At 32.5% G+C, this 17377-nt stretch overlaps 2 protein-coding genes and 1 pseudogene across 3 annotated transcripts; 1 reads left to right on the top strand and 2 right to left on the bottom strand.

Annotated features, from left to right (window-relative positions):
- The first annotated feature begins 502 nt into the window (after window positions 1-502).
- On the top strand, window positions 503-6978 carry LOC110427395 (uncharacterized). The gene is made up of 11 exons (XM_021442899.2): window positions 503-783; window positions 2060-2185; window positions 2648-2735; window positions 3462-3547; window positions 3642-3860; window positions 4701-4885; window positions 5141-5299; window positions 5402-5482; window positions 5563-5617; window positions 5998-6234; window positions 6609-6978. The coding sequence occupies exons 1-10, from the start codon at window positions 673-675 to the stop codon at window positions 6196-6198; spliced, it is 1311 nt and encodes a 436-aa protein (XP_021298574.1). The 5' UTR covers window positions 503-672; the 3' UTR covers window positions 6199-6234; window positions 6609-6978.
- Window positions 6979-8880: 1902 nt separating this feature from the next.
- Window positions 8881-12520, bottom strand: LOC110427396 (F-box protein CPR1-like; annotated as a pseudogene). The gene is made up of 2 exons (XR_016352060.1): window positions 12476-12520; window positions 8881-10284 (listed from the first exon to the last, which is right to left on the bottom strand). The product of XR_016352060.1 is annotated as an F-box protein CPR1-like (transcript).
- Window positions 12521-12924: 404 nt separating this feature from the next.
- Window positions 12925-13680, bottom strand: LOC110427547 (uncharacterized). The gene is made up of 3 exons (XM_021443101.1): window positions 13541-13680; window positions 13321-13459; window positions 12925-13176 (listed from the first exon to the last, which is right to left on the bottom strand). The coding sequence occupies exons 1-3, from the start codon at window positions 13678-13680 to the stop codon at window positions 12925-12927; spliced, it is 531 nt and encodes a 176-aa protein (XP_021298776.1).
- Between the last annotated feature and the right edge of the window lie 3697 nt (window positions 13681-17377).

Genomic DNA, 17377 nt, shown 5'->3' on the forward strand with positions numbered 1-17377 from the left:
GAATTTTATGAAAATTTAAGTTTTTTTGTCAAATATTAATTTTATTAATATCAAAATAAATTTTATTAAGTTTTAGAAGCAAGCATGAGTAGGTGTTTTTAAAAAGACATTTGTATTTTAAAATATTTATTAGTATTGGTTATAATTTTTTTTAACTATTGACTAATGATGTTAGTAATTAAGGGACTAAAAATATTATTTTGAAATAAGAGAGATTAAAGTATTTTTTAAAGAATTTTAATGGCCTTTTTGGGTTTTACCGGATTAAAGTTTTTAGTTTTCAAAAAATAAGTTTAAAAAATTACCGTTATTTAAGAATAAAGATTTTAATTTAGAAAAAGAAATGTAAATATAGAATCATCATCAAAAGCAAAAAGGTCGCAGGAATCCAAAGGAATGGATTTAATGTAAGAAATCCAACGGTCTAGATTTTATGGTTGTCAACAACTAAATTACAACTGGCCCTACTCTATTCCTCTTTATACTTTCCTGTCCAGTAAGACCCTTCGCCCCAAAGAAAGAAGAAGCCTCTTCGGAGAAGTGAAAATCTTCCAAAGATCTTCATAGGAGCCAGAAGCAGAGCCAAAAAAAAAAGAAAGAAGACGACAGTTTTTTTTTTTTAGATAAGAAAATTTATCTATATAATTTTTGGTGGTGTACTCGTAAACAGAAATGTCTTTAACATGTGTGAAAATGTCTGAGGATGTTTGGTTAACTTGTCTCACGCATGCATTGTCTACTGAAACTGAAGAGATCATGGGTCTTCTGCTCGGCGATATTGAGGTTTGTTTGGTTTTTTTTTTTTAGTGATTGTTTTTACATAAATCTCCTGTCTCAAAATCCAACCTTTTTTATTTTTGACTTTTAATTGTGGGATTATTTCGTAATGTAATTCGTATATGGTGCTGATGTTGATATGGGGATTGGCTGTGAAATACCTTGGATTTTTTGAATTGTTAGCTGATATGGGTTTTTGAAATTTTAGTCAAAATTTGATTATATTCTTCCAATTTCTATTCTACTTGGTAATCTGCTGTGGGTTAAATTCGAATTCAAGTTTTATCCTTTTCTTTTTCTTTATAAACTTGTGTGCTTTTAGTAAGAGGAGAATTGAAGTTGCAAATACTAGCTTTTATTATTCATTCATTCATTCATTCATATGTTGTAGGTTATATTTGATTTCAAAGTTCATTTTTATCTTTTTCCTTATCACATTCTATGCTTTTACTGAGAGTGAAATTGAAGTTGATTGGTGTTTTTTTTTTTTTTGTGCTTTTCTGGTTGGTTTCAGGAATGGGATTTTGGGGTTCTGCCTTTGTTAGTTTTCCCTGATTTCGTGTAGACTTTGGTGTTCTTAGTTATTACTTCATTCCTCTTCATTAAAAAGAGAAGTTTTTAGTTTTGAAAATTTCTTGTTTCGATTCAACGTCATTTGGGGTTGTCAAGTCGATTAATTTATGTCCTATTTCACGCCACTTAAATTGTATATATGTAAATTAACAATGTTGTCTTGTTGCTACTGGAGCCTCAAATGCTTTGTAGATGTTGAGAATTTGTTTACATCTTAGGTATTTTGTTTGTTTACTGAACTGTGATTTTAACAAATTCTAGTTCAGTTTGGCTAGTGCAGATTAGCTAAAGAAGTTAACACCTTACTCTTTGTGTCGAGCTTATTTGAATACTTGTGTTTTTTTTCCCTCACGCTGATGTGGACATTCCAGTTCTGGCGTTCTTTGTACTGGGGCTTGTTCGACATGGCTTCAAATGTATGTTTGATGTATTTCACAAAAATAATGTTGGAAGCGTATCCACCTTTTCGTTCATTTTGACTTTGTGGAACTTTGCATCTGATTTGTACTTTTACTCAAATACTGTACTAGGAACTTGAAACTCTTGTATACAGGCAATAACTGATGAACAATCTGATCATAGTAATCTTTGGTTCCTACCAAAGAGTATTACAGAGTATTAATATGATGGTTTCTCATTGGTCTTTTTCTGTTCCCTATTCTTATGTGACCCTGTTTATGATACTTTGTTGACATGTTGCAAATTTTAGTACTCAAAAGATGGAAATGTTACTGCATTGATATGGGGAGCATCACCGCAATCACGATCAGATCGGCGGAAGGACCGAGTAGAGACAAATCCTGAACAGTTGGCAGCTGCATCAGCTCAAGCTGATATATCCTTAATCTTTGTGCAATTATTCCATCTTTGTTTTAAAATTATTTGGTCTTCATTACAATATAGAAGTTAATTTTCAAGATGCTTGCTTTGGCATTTGCTGTGGTTCTTTAGTAATGATTCAAACCTTGTAATTTGTTAATATGTGTCAAAAAGAAATGGTTTATTTGTTTTGTGCAATATGACATATTTGTGGTATCAAGTTAATAATTTGTGTAATTATGTGAAGCTATGGTTATAAATCTGCCCGTGATGTTTAATGTGGCATGATAGTTTTTCTGCTTACCTGCTTTCACCGAAAGTCATTGAAGTGCTAACATAAAATTAATGCTCTTCTTACCCCTTTGGCATGAAAATGTAGAGCTGCTATAACTTTGAATATAAATATCTTTTGCATGTTCTGATGCATGGTGATATGTCCGAGGTTGTTAGTTTTGTTGTGAAATTAACTTCAAGGCACAGAATGACGGCATCAACTGGCAGAACAACAAGAGTGATTGGGTGGTACCATTCACATCCTCATATAACAGTTCTTCCTTCTCATGTTGGTAAGCTTTGAACTTTAGTTTTCTTTTTGCAAAATTAATTTGTTGCTCCATCTTTTTTCCAAGAGAAATATATTTGTGTGTTTGAAGCTCTACATCAAAATAGCTAGGAGACTGATGTGATTTTTTATTACCTTTTTTATGAATTGAAAACAATGTTTATTAAAGTGCTTCAGTTTTCTGTGCTGTTTTCTTCGAGTTTTAAGTGAAAATTTTCACTTCACATTCAATTAATTTTTAAAATCCTAAGTAGTATTCACTATTCTCTTCAGTGAATTTATTACTATTTTGTCTCATGAATTATTGAATGGAAGAATGATTAGCCATTTTGCATGTCTAAGTTATACAATTTTCTGGTACACTTTCCTTTTTTATTGGCTGTGTTTTAAATTTAACCCATTAAATGCCAAATTCGGATGCTTTATTTATTTTTGTTCGCTGTAAGTTTAAACCTAGCAAGTGTGGAATCACACTTCCTAAATTTGAACCTGTGTAGCTGAGCTTAGAGTGCTTGCTTGTTGTGAAACAAGGCTCTAAAGAAGAGGATTTATCATTTGTTGTGATCAATCTCTGCTATAAGCACAATTGGAATTCTGAAGTATTGAACTGACCTTATTGGCCATTTATTTTAACTGAAGACTACTTATAGTTATTTCTTTTTAGATAGCTGCGTATTTATGATTGGTTGCTGGGCACTTAAAAGTATCTCCCATCCCCTACTTTCTGCAGATGTGAGGACTCAGGCAATGTATCAACTTCTAGATTCTGGATTTATTGGACTAATATTTTCTTGTTTTAGTGAAGATACAAACAAGGTTAGTGCTTCGTGGATGATAGATAAACTAAAACTCATCTTATAAAAGTATTTTTAACCCTGCAAAGGTCAAAATAAAATTTTGTTAATTTCAGGTGGGAAGAATCCAAGTCATTGCTTTTCAGTCATCGGATGGGAAGCAGAGTCATGCATCAGGACCTGTTGCTTTATCTCCAGTGAATAGAAGTTCAGTCATTGATCTTGAGTCATCTTTAAGTTCTTCTGAAAATCTATCAGTGACATTGGGATCTGCAAAAGTAGATAGTCCTCTGCAAGACACTGGTGATTCCAGATTGACTCTGGTATCCAATAAGGTACCATTTCTGATTACAAAGTTAAAATATGTCATATATCTTATTAAATATTAGGGCTCTTAAACCAGAAAAAAGAAGAGGGAATAAGGAATGTTTTAGGTAATGGAATGGAACATATTTGATGTATGCTGCACTTGATTTTAGCTTGGCATAAAAGAGGTGGTTATTGTTTAGATTCGCTATTACTTTGTTTAACTTGTCTCTAGTATATGGTATCTCTTAGTGGTCTCTCTAAATCCCTCACTAAGGAATTATGTTTTTGGAAAAAATGAGAAAGGTTTTTACTTGAAGGCAAGCACTGGGCTATTCCTGCTGTCTGTCTGCGGAGAAGAAAGCTTATAACAGAAAACAACAAACTGAACCTTTTTACTATGCAGGATCAGCTGTGTAGATAGTATTGCACCATTGTGCTGTATTTAAGATCATATACTCCATAAGGTCAATAAACCAAGGTCCATTTCTATCTTCTATGTAGGAGAAAGCCTAATTGAAGTATGCTTAGTTGCTTGAAAACAATGTTGTAATGTCTTGTCTGTATGTTTGCTGGGAATAGAACATTTTGAATGCAATGCAATACATTTAGCTTTTAAATTATAATTGAGGTTTTTGCTTCCTTTGGAGAACTATCCTAAGGTAAGATATGGTATTTATTTTTCATTTGTACTAATGTGGTGAAAATGGCTGGGTATCTAAACAATGTGTTTTACAAGAGTGGTGACCACTCTTAAGTTTGTTGTTGTACTTATTATTTGTTTCATGCTTTTATTCTCTGCGTCATATTTCATGCTTGTTCTTCCTTATGATTCTCTTTCAATGTTTCTGCATATGGAATTGGCCCAGGGTGGGGGACGATCTGTTGACTTGGGAGGTTTCTTCGCTAATGCTGATGCCAACTATTTAGGGAGAGAGCAAAGCGGAGGAAACTATAATGCTAGTAATATACAGAATGCTGTTGTTGATATTGACCCCATGGATATGTCAGAAAGCATGCAAGAAGCCATGCACCGCTCAAACATGGACATGAGGTATAAATGAGTATGTACTTGATCTCATGATACCTTTTTGGAATTGTCACTCAGAGATCTTGAATTTGTGCAAAGGAGATCATTTGGCTAGCATATACACAAAAACGCACGCATGCATGCATGTGTGCTTTGGCATGTGCCTGCAGTTGCATATATCTTTCTGGTGCATTTTCATCTGGTAATCAATTTTGTCTTATTCTATCTGGAGTTCGTATAGAGCAATCCTCATCTTGTTTTTTTTTTTTTGGCTGACAGTGGTGCAGAGTATGTCAGGAAAGAAATTCCTCTTCATGTTTTGCCAACATCTTCTCTTGTTAATCTTGACTCACCATTAATGTCATTTACGGATTTGCAACGTGTACTATATGAAGAGGAGCGGGCAGCATATAACCAAGCCATCTTGCAAAATATGAGGTTTTATTAATCTGAATTTAGTATACCATTCATAAGTATTTTTATTTTTCTAATTTTAACTTATCATTTATCACCAATTCTAACTTGCTTCATTTGACTTAGAGACGGCAAAGTGCATCCCCTTTCCTTTATCCATCACACTTCAACATATCAGGCGTCCATGTGCAAGTTAATTGAATACTGGTTTGAAACAAATGAAGACCTCTTTTAATCATTTGTGATTGCTTTTATGTTTGTACTTATGTTCTTTCTATAATTTGCAGTTTAAGTCCTGCCATCAACGCACTTCAGGATCGATTAAAAGAGAATGAAATTCAGGTACAGAATGAAACTGAGTTGTTTGGTATAGCAGGTTCTCTTAATTTTAACATATCTCCGATAAAAGTTAAATTTACTTTTAGACTGGCTTACCTGTCATATTTGGGGAAGTTCCCATACTTTTTGCAAACTCCATTTACCAATTTTGTCAAAGAATTGTCCAGATTACTTCTCTGACTGATGCGCTTTGGATAGGAGTATTGCTTTCCATTTTTTCTTTGGACAAGGCATGCTTGGTGGAATATGATCTTATTCTATTTGAGTGGTCCTTGGATATAGACACAATCAATGCTATATTTCTCTTTGCTGGTTTATGATATCATCAAATTCTTTCTGATATGAAATTTATTTTGGAGACTTAACAACTTTTGTTAAAACAGTTAGCAATGCTGACTGATGAAGCTAAAACTTTGGAGACTGGAGCCTTCAGGGGGAGTGGGCCAAGTTCTCCTCTTCATGCTTCATCTCATGGATTCCGAGGAAGTGCTTTGGTTGGTCAGAGAGAGTTGCACAATTCAGCTGAGCCCATCAGTATGAGGACATATGCTGGTCCTGGGAGCCGAAGCAGAAAACGATCGTGACAAAATTTCCAGACCAAACCTCTTCTCCATGCTTTTGTGAGTAATTGTAACTGTGCCTGTTCCATTAATTTTCCCCTTTTTTTATTTCTTCATCGCTCCTTGCATTGCATAGATATTAGTTCTGTATAGAGATTGTAAAGTGTCAGACTGGTATGTTGTTTTCGGGTGTTGTAGACTTTGTTTCAACTTGTCTATTAGGTTTAAGATTAGAATACCCCAAATGTTGTTACCAATAATGATATGAATTTCTCTTTGGGAAATTATTTTCCTTATTAAAAAAAGATGAAGAAGTTGCGTAACCAGTTTTAGATAGATCACAAATTGAATTATGTTTCTGAATTCGATCTCAAAATGTACATGTTTTCTCCACCTAATGATCACTGCTGCTTATTTGAGTTCATTTCCTGTAGGTTTGAATGTGTTTTTGGGTTTATCCGAGGAACTTCTGCAACTGGGTTGTCTGCATCCTAGTTAAAGCAGGTCTAGTTCTAGAGGCAGTATGCTAAGAGAGCTTCGTAGTGATTGTTGTTGTCTTCCTGGTATTTCCAAAAGGAGATTCCTGAAGAGAAACTAGAATGGTTGGGGACGAGATGGGTCATGGAAGAAACAATGCTAGTGTACATAATCTTGTTTCCATTTACATCATGTTTCCTTGAGGCCCTGCACTACTTTTGTTGATTGGGGCATTTTGCATTAAGTAACGGTGACCCCCTTTTTATGCACATTTTTTCTTGCGTTAAATGTAACTAATTATTCTCTTTAGCAGCTGGTATTCTCACTGGAATGGTGCATTATTTATCTATGTTGGTAAAATTTTCTGTTTATAGAAAGGGATATATTTTTTATTACGTTTTTAAATAATTTTTATTATATGTATTATTCATTCAATAATTTGAAGACAAATTATTGTACTAGAATATATAAAGTTTTAAAGCAAATTACATAATGAGTACCAATAAAATAATAGTACAACACTTGCTGTAGATTATGAAATAAAGTTTATATATAATGAGTTCCAACATCTGTCACAACACTTCAATTGTAAGATTATACGGATTTATTGAATATATTAGATATATTTGAAAAAATATTAAGTAGTACATTATGAAATAATATTTTTCAATAAAATAATTTAATAATTGATATAAATTATAAATTTATATTATTTATTATTAATGAATAGTTAAATCTAATATTAAATGATTTAAGATTATATCATGTTTTTCAGTATAAGAAATTTAATAATATTATTTGGTTATTTAGTACTACTTAAAATAACATTATATAATTGAATAATATTCATTCATAGAATATTAAAACTATAACAATTATTATGAAATTATTTTATTTAAAATTAAATAATTTGATATTATGAAACTGTTAATATTAAATAACATTACTTTGCAATAAGATTAATTATTATGATATCATGTGATAAAGTAATATTAAATCAGATCAATTAATGTGGTATAGAATTGTAGTCTTCAATAATTAATTAATTAATATTTTATAATTATATATAATTTAATATTTTATATAATTATTATGCTATTTAAATTATATTAAACCATAACATGATTAAATAATATTTGTTTAATATCCACATTTAAAATTTTTTAATTTAATTTATTTAATATTTTGTTATTTTTTATTCTTAAAACTTTCATTATGCGTAAAAAACTGTTAGGTGGCGTTTGGTACATTACAATGTAATGTGATTACAGGTATTACAATGTAATGTGATTACAGGTAATGTGATTGCAAGTAATGCGATTACAGGGAAAATAACATTACAGTGTTTGATATGTAAGTAAAATAATGATTAAAATGCAGGGAAGATAACTTTGCAGTGTTTGATTTACAAGTACTTTAGTGGAAATGTAATACTAATTGTCAAAATTACCCTTAATTATTAAAATATAAATTTAATATATTATTAATTTTTATATAATATCATATTTTAAATATATTTTTAATATCATATATTTTATTTTTATTTATTATTATAATTTTATATATTTTATTTTCATTTCTTTAATATATTTTTTATATTATATATTTTATTTTAATTTGTTTTATCTATATTATATAAATATTAATTTTTTATATTTTATTTTATTTTAATTTTTATTCTTATATTATATATTTTATTTTAATTATAATATTATAAAATATTTTTAATAAGATAATAAAGTTGAAAGGTAAAATTGTCTTTAAGAACATTGCAGAGTGTAATGTAATGTGATTGCATTGCAATCTTACATTGCAGTGATCTGTTACAAAACAAACACTGCAATGTAATTTAATAAGTCACATTGCAGGGAATGTGGCATACATCCCTGATACCAAACGGACCCTTATATTTACAACAATTCCAACATGAAGCAACATTATCTTTGCCAAACATGTTTTATGTTTTCAAAATATTTTTTGGAATGCGATTAGCCATAATAAATCATCAATTTAGAACAAGAAAAAAAACTACCTTCAGGCAGTCGGACAGCACTTCAATGGTCGCAAAATACCTCCAGTGTGACTGCAATGCAAGGATGTCCTTACCAAAACACCAGGCTGCTTATTATGGGATCATACAAGACCACACAAATCAACAGAGATCACTTAGCAACCTGAGGGAAAGGCCTGTACAAAAGATATTCTGTATACATAATGCACACAAGATCATAACAACCATCTAGACTAGACTATATATCAACTGAACAACCAAATTGCAATTGGATAATTGTAGAGGACATAGTAAGAAGAAAAAGGCTTTGAGTCTTAACTTGTGGAGAATTTAGAATGGACAAACAAAGGCAAGGTAAGACTTTCAAGATTCAAAAAAAAAAAAAAAAAGACTTCCATTGAGACGCTACTATTCAAGGTGAAACGCCAAGCATGACAAGCTAAACAAGGTTTATTGAATCAGTTTTTTAATAGAAAGAATCAAGGCTTTCCACATATATCGCTGTAGAAAACCATCGGCATCTGGGTCCCCCTGGACTAAGGAGACGCTCCCTTGTTTCATTCTCCAGATTCAACCAAACAGGCCATGTACCTCCATTATAATCTACCAATATTTTTTCACCATTCCTGGAATATGCTACAGCTCTAGTGGTGATCACATTTATCGGACATATGTGTTGTGACAGATTAAGTAGTTCAGTCCAAGTCTCTCCGGCTCCATATTCCTTCATCACCCATAAATTTAGATGAAGGGGTGTACAAGTTGTGTGCCAACGAAAAACACATAAGCATCCTCCCAACACCCCCACATTCATGTAAGAGAAAATTGTACCATCACAGCCACATTTTTCCTTCCTGGAGCTTATGTCACCTTCAGGAACCACATAATATTCCTCAATACCAAGATCAAGAGCAAGGATCAATTTACCTCCAGAAAATTTGCCTCTTTCATCCCCTACGCAATGCAGGGCACCATTTACATAAGCATCGTCAACAAAAACCCGAGGATGGTCATAAGGGCAATCCTTTATCCTCCTCCAAGATTTAGCTTTCAGACTATAAACCATAACTTTGAAGCAATTTCGGGTCTTGGATCTGAGCATTTTAACCACCTTGTAGTCACTGTTACGGACATCATACCCAAATCCAAGTACTGTATTGTCATAACATCAATGTCTAGGTACTATATCATGATCCATTATATCATCACCGGGTGTTGGCAGATAATGGCATTTTCTGGTTGATGGATTCCACAAAGCAATGGCGCCTTGTATATTATGGCATGCAGCAAGTAAACCATTGCAGGAACCAAATATTATAGATCGATGTTGGAATCTCTTAGATGAAAACGGGTGAGGGATTTACACCGAGTTGCATGACGAGTCGAAGTCCACTGAATAAGCATTCGCATCCTGCGTTGTATTGTTAACAAGGGCAAGCTTGAAATTGGTGTTGGTTTTCAAGGACTGATGCAGATGAAGTTGGGCGAAATCTGAACTATCTATTAGGGATGCCCACAGCTTGGACACACATTTGAAGCGGAGTAGTGTCTCCACGGGAAGTCGACAAAGTATGTCGGGAATGAGATCGGCTGGAATACGTGACATAGGTGGATGGTCAACACTGCAAAAATGCCTCAGTTGATTAAGAGACCTGGAGGAAACAGAGAAAATAAAAGAAAACGGAAGAAAAAGAAAATAAAACAGAAAAACAAGAAAACATGTTACACAGAAAAGAAGGTATTAGAGATAAATTTATTCATTTAATGAAGGAAATTATATGACAGATTTCAGAATTCATAATATCTCTCCATTGTGCATACTTCACAGCTTGATGATAATGACTTGGTTCAGATATATTAGAAAGGATAGAAGTAAAGGCTTCATGAGAGGTAGATAACTGTGATGTAGACAGGTACTTAGTTATTGGATAATGAGTAACAGAATTGGAATGAGAAGAAGGTAGATCACATTGGTAGGCAAAAGGTACTTTGGCGGATTTCTAGCGCTATTACTCTTTCTAAGAAGTTGAGAATTTATAGAATCAGTGGTTACGTTATTTTCAGAAACATTGTTTTCTGGGGAAATGGTATTTTGAGAATCATAATTACTTGCGTCGACTTCATGCTCTTGACGGGTATGTAATGGATGAATATGTGAATGTAAAGTGACACCAGGTGAATTAAAAGAATGAAGCAAATCAAATGTTGATGAAGCTGTGTCATGCAGAATGGGCAATGAAGTATAAGAATCAGCTCTTTGTTGCAAATGTTTAAAAGGAAACACAGGTTCATGAAAAATGACATCCCTAGATACAAAGACATTATGCATCTCCAAATCGTATAGCTTGTAGCCTTTTATGCCTATAAAGATAACCTATGAAAACACACATAGTAGCTCTTTTATCAAATTACTTTCTATCACTTGAAATGGTAAATACAAAACATAATGATCCAAACACTCTAGATACCTCCTTAGTTTGATGCAAAAATTCCTGCTTCAAGAATTGAAATCAGATAGAAGCCAGTGGACAGTAGCTGACGTTCATGATACAGTTGCATCAATGTTTGTGGACCTTATTTCAACAGTTAGGAAGGTTTATGCTGCTGGATATAGCAGCAATAAATTTGATGAAATCCTGAGAACTGAAAATCATGGAAAGTTATTCAAGTGTCAAGAGTGGCACAAATGCCGTTGTAAAAGCTCAGAAAATAGTTTAGTTATTCCAACGGAATGTAGCTGTCACTTTGTAGGCACCACCTCTCCAAAGATCGAATTCGTGTTTTATTTAAAATTTGTTTACGGAGATGCAGAGATGGTTCCTATAGATTCTAACAAAGAAATTGTAAATTCAAGACGTTGTGCCTTTGTTCTCTTATAGAGTCTATATTAATGACAAAGCAGCCTTTTGATTGATTTTGGCTTTTACAGAATCAATTATCTAGGTGTGGCAAGGTGAGTTTCTATGGAGAGTTTAAAACTCAAATTTTGTTGGCTAAGCATCTGCTAAGGCAGTATCATTTCTTCTTCCTCAAGCACAGTAGAACGGTCCTACTTTCTTTCCTACTCAAAATTTCAGCGTTAACGATGACAGGAATATTAATGCCATTGCAACCACTAACAAATGCTATTTATAAAATGTAGGTATCATACTTGATATTATAAATAAATTTATCTCTAATAGAAGCGATACCAAGAATCAGAGCCAAAATGGAAATGCATGCAAACAAATAAAAGAAAATAAAACAGAAAAACAAGAAAACATGTCAAACAGAGAAAGAAGGGATACCGAGGATCGGAAGAGCGGCTCAAGCAGGTCTTGTGGCGGTGAACAACGGTCAGCGATGAAGAGGGCGGCGGTCCGGCAACTTAGAAAGCAAAAAAAGGGAAGGACGTTGCGAGAGAGCCTATTTTTATATAAGCATTTAAATTTTGAGGGGGCTTATTAAGTCGCAAAATGGGTTCTCCAAAAGAAAATAAAAGAAAAGGGAAAACAAAGAAAATAAAACAGAAAAACAAGAAAATATGAACCGGAAAAAGAAAGGGAATGCAAAATGGGTTCTCCAGAGAAAAGGGAAGAAAAAGAAAGCAAAACAGAAAAAACAAGAAAACATGAACTGGAAAATGAAAGGAAAATGCGAAATGGGTTCTCCAGAAAAAATACAAGAAAATGAAATAATAAAAATAAAACAGAAAAAACAAGAAAACATGAACTTGAAAATGAAAGGAAAATGCGAAATGCGTTCTCCAGAAAAAAAAAAAAGAAAATGGAAGAAAAGCAAAATTAAACATGTTGAACCCAAAAGAAGGGATACCGAGAATCGGAGCCGTTTCTTGAGCGGCACCGGTGAGCAACGGCCGACGACTCGGGAAGGAAGTTGAAGAGAGAGCGAACAGAAGGACAACAGGACAAGGGAGGAACTACGCTCTGATATTCATATATATATATATATATATATATATATATATATATATATAAAATTTTATTATTATATAATATATATATATATATATATATATCGGCATTGAAAAATACGGCATCGTTTGAGAGGTGCTTATCAAGCCCCAAAACGGCGTCGTTTAAGTGCATATCCTTGGATTTCTTACAAATCGAAGACTGGAGTAGAAAAAAAAGATACAAGGAACTTTGGAAGGAAAGTCATTTTATTTCCATGGACAGGACGAGCAATTGACACCCACAATTCTACAGCCCAACAAGCATTGTTTCTAGAATGCCCTTCACAAACTTAAGACCATGTCATTGTCATGCGTTTGTAGCCTTATCCCTCTCCCCTTCCCGGCTGATATGAAGGCCACTCTCAATCTTACCAGTGACCTCTACCTTCACTCTTCCACTAAGTCCATTTGGATGTTCTGAATCATTCCATTCATGATTCCTCGAGCCTGCCTGCCATATTCTAATGGTACCATCTTCAAATCCTGGAGCGTAGGATTCCCCTCCAAGTGAGAAACATACAGGGTGGACAGGACCATGCATGGTGACCCTCGTTGCAACCTACACGAATATATAATTAAAGCACAACATGATTACAACTCTTACCGCTATGACAAAACGCCATTAAAATTATGATCGCATTAGCCATTATTGAAGTCTTCATCAATATTGCTGCTCATCTCACAAAATCAAGAGGCACCTAACAATCTTTTCTCCAGTATGAAAATCAAACACATGGACCCACATGTCTTCATCTCCAGCAATGAACTTATTGCCATGATTTGGTTTCAATGAAGCTGATTCTACATTGCATGGCATGTAGTAGCTTTTAACCAATCCAAAACTAATAACAACAATTACAAATGTCAGCAGCCATGGTGGCAAAAGAACAGACCCTACAAAAGTAGTCCTACTCAAAACTTACTGATTTGCATCCCAAAACTTAACAGTAGATCCATCAGCAGTGGTTATATAGCGACCATCCTGACTCACTTCAGAAATGGTGACAGGTGATTGGGTCTCGAGTGTCTGAACAATTTTGCCAGTTCCTAGATCCCACAACATTTTCCTTGGGCACTCGACTTTTTTTTGGAACAACTCCCTGATTTGGAAATCTGGAAAGATCACGACTAAAGAAATTATAATCACATCATTTAGCTTTCATCCACTATACAACCCTGACTTTGATAAGCTTGAGTATCTTTATGCCATCTCATTCTTTTCCCTTGAAGACAAGCTCATTTTCCTCGTTCCAAATAACCCATATAATATTGAGAACAAAGTAAAACGAAAACAAATTGTTGAAGTAGAAACCAAAATTGAGAGAGTACGTTTTACTACGCAAATGCAACCATATTTCAAACTTTTTAATTTAAAAATATGTATACTTATGAATAATTATAATCTAGTATGCAAATGATGACTCATAATTTTTATTTGGGTATAATACACTAATTCTTTCAAGTTTTAACCGTAATTACACATGAATCCATTAATATTCAAAATAAATAGTTCATATCAAATATATAAACAACATTAATGAGTAAATGTGAAATGTCTAAGATACCATTCTCCTTTCTCCACTATTTTCTCTTTTTTTAGGTCGACAAATAGCATTCCCTTATATTGACTAACCATCTCGCATCCAAATCTGGCTGTGGAATGTTAGATCCAGTTGAATATCCATAAGGGAGCACGAGATCTGGCTGCATACCTTAGATCTTGCACTCCCTTAGGGAGCACTAGATCGGCGCTCCCTTGGAGCAGAACAATCTAGCCAAATTTGGAGCACCCCAACTAGATTTAGCTATGAGGTGGCTGATCGACAAGAGGCAAGGTAGGGAGAATTATTTTTTTTTTGAATAGGAGAGAAAAAATTTTAAAAATAAAAAATTATAATTTCTATAGTGATAATTTTTAAAATTAATAAAAGATAAAATTATTTTAAAAATAATACCACGTAATTAAACTAATAGAAATATTGATAATTGACTAACGGCAAGATTTCTATGTCCAACGAAAATATTCTTTTTGGGTAAACTCTACATTTTGAATACTAATAAACCTGCATGTAATTATGGCTAAAACTTATAAAACTAAGTGTATTTTATCCTTTTTATTTTGTTTTTTATTATGAATTATATGTCATTTTATAATTATTTATAATTTATAAAATTTTACTCAATTATTTTTCATAATTATTTAATTTTTAATAGGTTAATAAATAATTTTTAAATAGTTACTAAGTAAAAAATTAATTTTAAAATTTTACTTAAATATATTTATTTTTGAGAATTCATGTGCTTTTTCGCTTGTGCCTGTATAATTTCAAAATTTGTTAACTAAATTTCGATTAGTTATAGTATATTGTTTTTGACAAAGAAATTTTTATATTAGACATAAAATTGATTTAATTTTAATTTTCTCTTATGAAAATATTTACCTTACAAAAGGTTAATTAATTGTGGATGAATCAAAACTTGATCCATCAAATTTTATTTTTATCATTATAAATATGATATTTATGTATTAAATCATTTATGTAAAATTAGTTAAAAATTAAAAGACATAATACTTTAAAATACCTTTGAACTATTTAAAAAAATTCAAATAAACTCTTATTTTTCTATTCTTCTATTGTGCTCAATCAAGCATCTGCACTTCTAGTTGTAATTAATCAAAATATCATTTGTCATTTTATATCCATGTGGTGGTGACGTGGAGGATGAAAATTTCACATTATCTTATCATCAAGTCACATAAGGATACTACGCCATCATTCATTATGATATGCCAACTTCATGTGGTATTGAACAATATAAACGTCATTTTGACTAACAATAATTAATCAATCATTAGTCATTAGGTCTTATTTGGTTTAAAATAAATATATAATGGTTTAATTAAATACAATACAAAAGTCTGTTTGAATTTTCACAATATTAGATGTTATGCGAAACTAAAATTGCTATGTGTGTGTATGTGTGTGTGTGTGTTTGTATTAAATGCCTTTTTTTTTCATGCTTCTCTCCAAGGAGTCCAAGTTTCTATAAATTGAGAATCTTGCTAAAGCAAAGAATGCACACGAAAGTCACTTCTCGAACAATGGCCAATTCACATGCTATGCCAAATTCTGATTCTATCTCATACTGCAATCTTAGCTTTAGTAGTAACCAAACCTCATCTTCTTTCAGTTTCCACATCAGACACACTTTCTCTTGTAGTCACAAACCTCACAAAGGAAACCTTCCTATTTGGGTTGCCATTAACTGCTTTTTATTGGAACATGGTCATGTGGAACTTGAACACTTCTAACTCTTTCATCGAGTAGGCAATGGGGAAATGTATATGTTTGCAAGGTTAAGAACACCGCTGTAACCCCCTGTACCCTCATATAGAAGTCAGTAAGACTATATCGACAAGATGAAGGGTCAATTAATGCTAATTTAAGTGTCAAAGATCGGTGATAGGTGAAAGAAATATTTTGAAATAAAATATTTCGTACGTGAGAAAATAATATTAAAATAATAAAAATAATAATATTTTATCAAGAATGAAGTAGCGAGTTAAAAATACAATTTGGAAGCGAACTAGGACAAAGTGAGACACTTTGAGACTCGAGAAGACAAATGGAGAATTTTAAAATAAAATAATATTAAAATATTAATATTTCATATGTTATTGAAATTAGTCATGAAGAAAGACTATATGGCTAATCTAAGTGGGGGAGAAAAAGTAAGAAAGAATTTTTAAAAAAAAACGACATTAGTGGGGCCCGTATGCTTTTATTAAATACAGTAAGAGAGGGTAAATATATATTTAAATATTATAGTGATGCCTTGGTGAAGTATGAGTTTGATATTTTATTTGTACAAGTGAAAAGGAAGAAAAATAGAAGGAAATTGGAATTAAAGGAATGATGAGAGGACCTAATTGAAAGGAATAATAAGTTGAAGGGTGGAATTGAAAATAATGAAAAGTAAAAGGGTGAAGTTGTAATTATGAACAAGTTAAAGGATCAAATTGCAATTTATGAAATGTTTAAAAGACCAAATTGACAAGGATAAAAAGTTTAGAAGGTCAAATAGTAAATAAGGAGAAAATCGAGGACTCATGTGCAATTTCACCATTTTTAGTTATATGGAATTAACTAATTAAGAAAAATTAGATTATGTGGAAAGATGGAATATGTATGTAACAAATACTATTTCATGCAAAGATATGCATGCAAGGATGTACTTGTAGTAGGGAACATATGGGACCTCCACCGTATGACAAATAAAAAGAAAGGAGACAAATGTACAAAGTGAAATATGCATGTAATTCTACTAGTTAAAGAAAGCATAGAAGATTTATGCATGATAGACACTTGGTGGCAATGTTGGACTAAAAGAAAATAAGTGTATATGCATGTAATATTATTGGCTAAATGGGAGACCAAATGTGAAACAATGTGAGAGAATGCATAAAAGACTATTGGACAGAAATAAGGTGGATGAAATGGAAATGCATGGAGAATTCATGAAGATAGATCAAAGAATGGAAGGATAATGAAGGGTGGATATTTAACCAAAAAAATGAAGATAATATTGGTGCATGAAGAACCATTAGATGGTAAGGTGGTCCAATAAGAAACTAAAGAAACAAAACTAAGAAATAACAAAAAGAAAAGCGAAAAAGGCAATGAAGGCTTTAGGAACTTGGGCAAACCATGCCTTTGAGAGAGAAAAAAGAAATGACTTTGTAAGTTCCACCCACATGG

Source organism: Theobroma umbraticum, unplaced genomic scaffold, assembly GCF_002168275.2.
Source record: "Theobroma umbraticum cultivar Fairchild unplaced genomic scaffold, ASM216827v3 scaffold_34.0, whole genome shotgun sequence".
Lineage (NCBI taxonomy): Eukaryota > Viridiplantae > Streptophyta > Magnoliopsida > Malvales > Malvaceae > Theobroma > Theobroma umbraticum.

Coding starts and splice junctions, on each gene's coding strand:
- LOC110427395 (XM_021442899.2), top strand. CDS start 673: ATGTCTTTAACATGTGTGAAAATGTCTGAGGATGTTTGGTTAACTTGT. Junction 3,861..4,700: donor TGACTCTGGTATCCAATAAG/GTACCATTTCTG, acceptor GAATTGGCCCAG/GGTGGGGGACGATCTGTTGA. Junction 5,483..5,562: donor TGCAAGTTAATTGAATACTG/GTTTGAAACAAA, acceptor TATAATTTGCAG/TTTAAGTCCTGCCATCAACG.
- LOC110427547 (XM_021443101.1), bottom strand. CDS start 13,680: ATGTTGTGGGATCTAGGAACTGGCAAAATTGTTCAGACACTCGAGACC. Junction 13,460..13,540: donor AAGTTTTGGGATGCAAATCA/GTAAGTTTTGAG, acceptor TGTTGTTATTAG/TTTTGGATTGGTTAAAAGCT. Junction 13,177..13,320: donor TTCATACTGGAGAAAAGATT/GTTAGGTGCCTC, acceptor ATATTCGTGTAG/GTTGCAACGAGGGTCACCAT.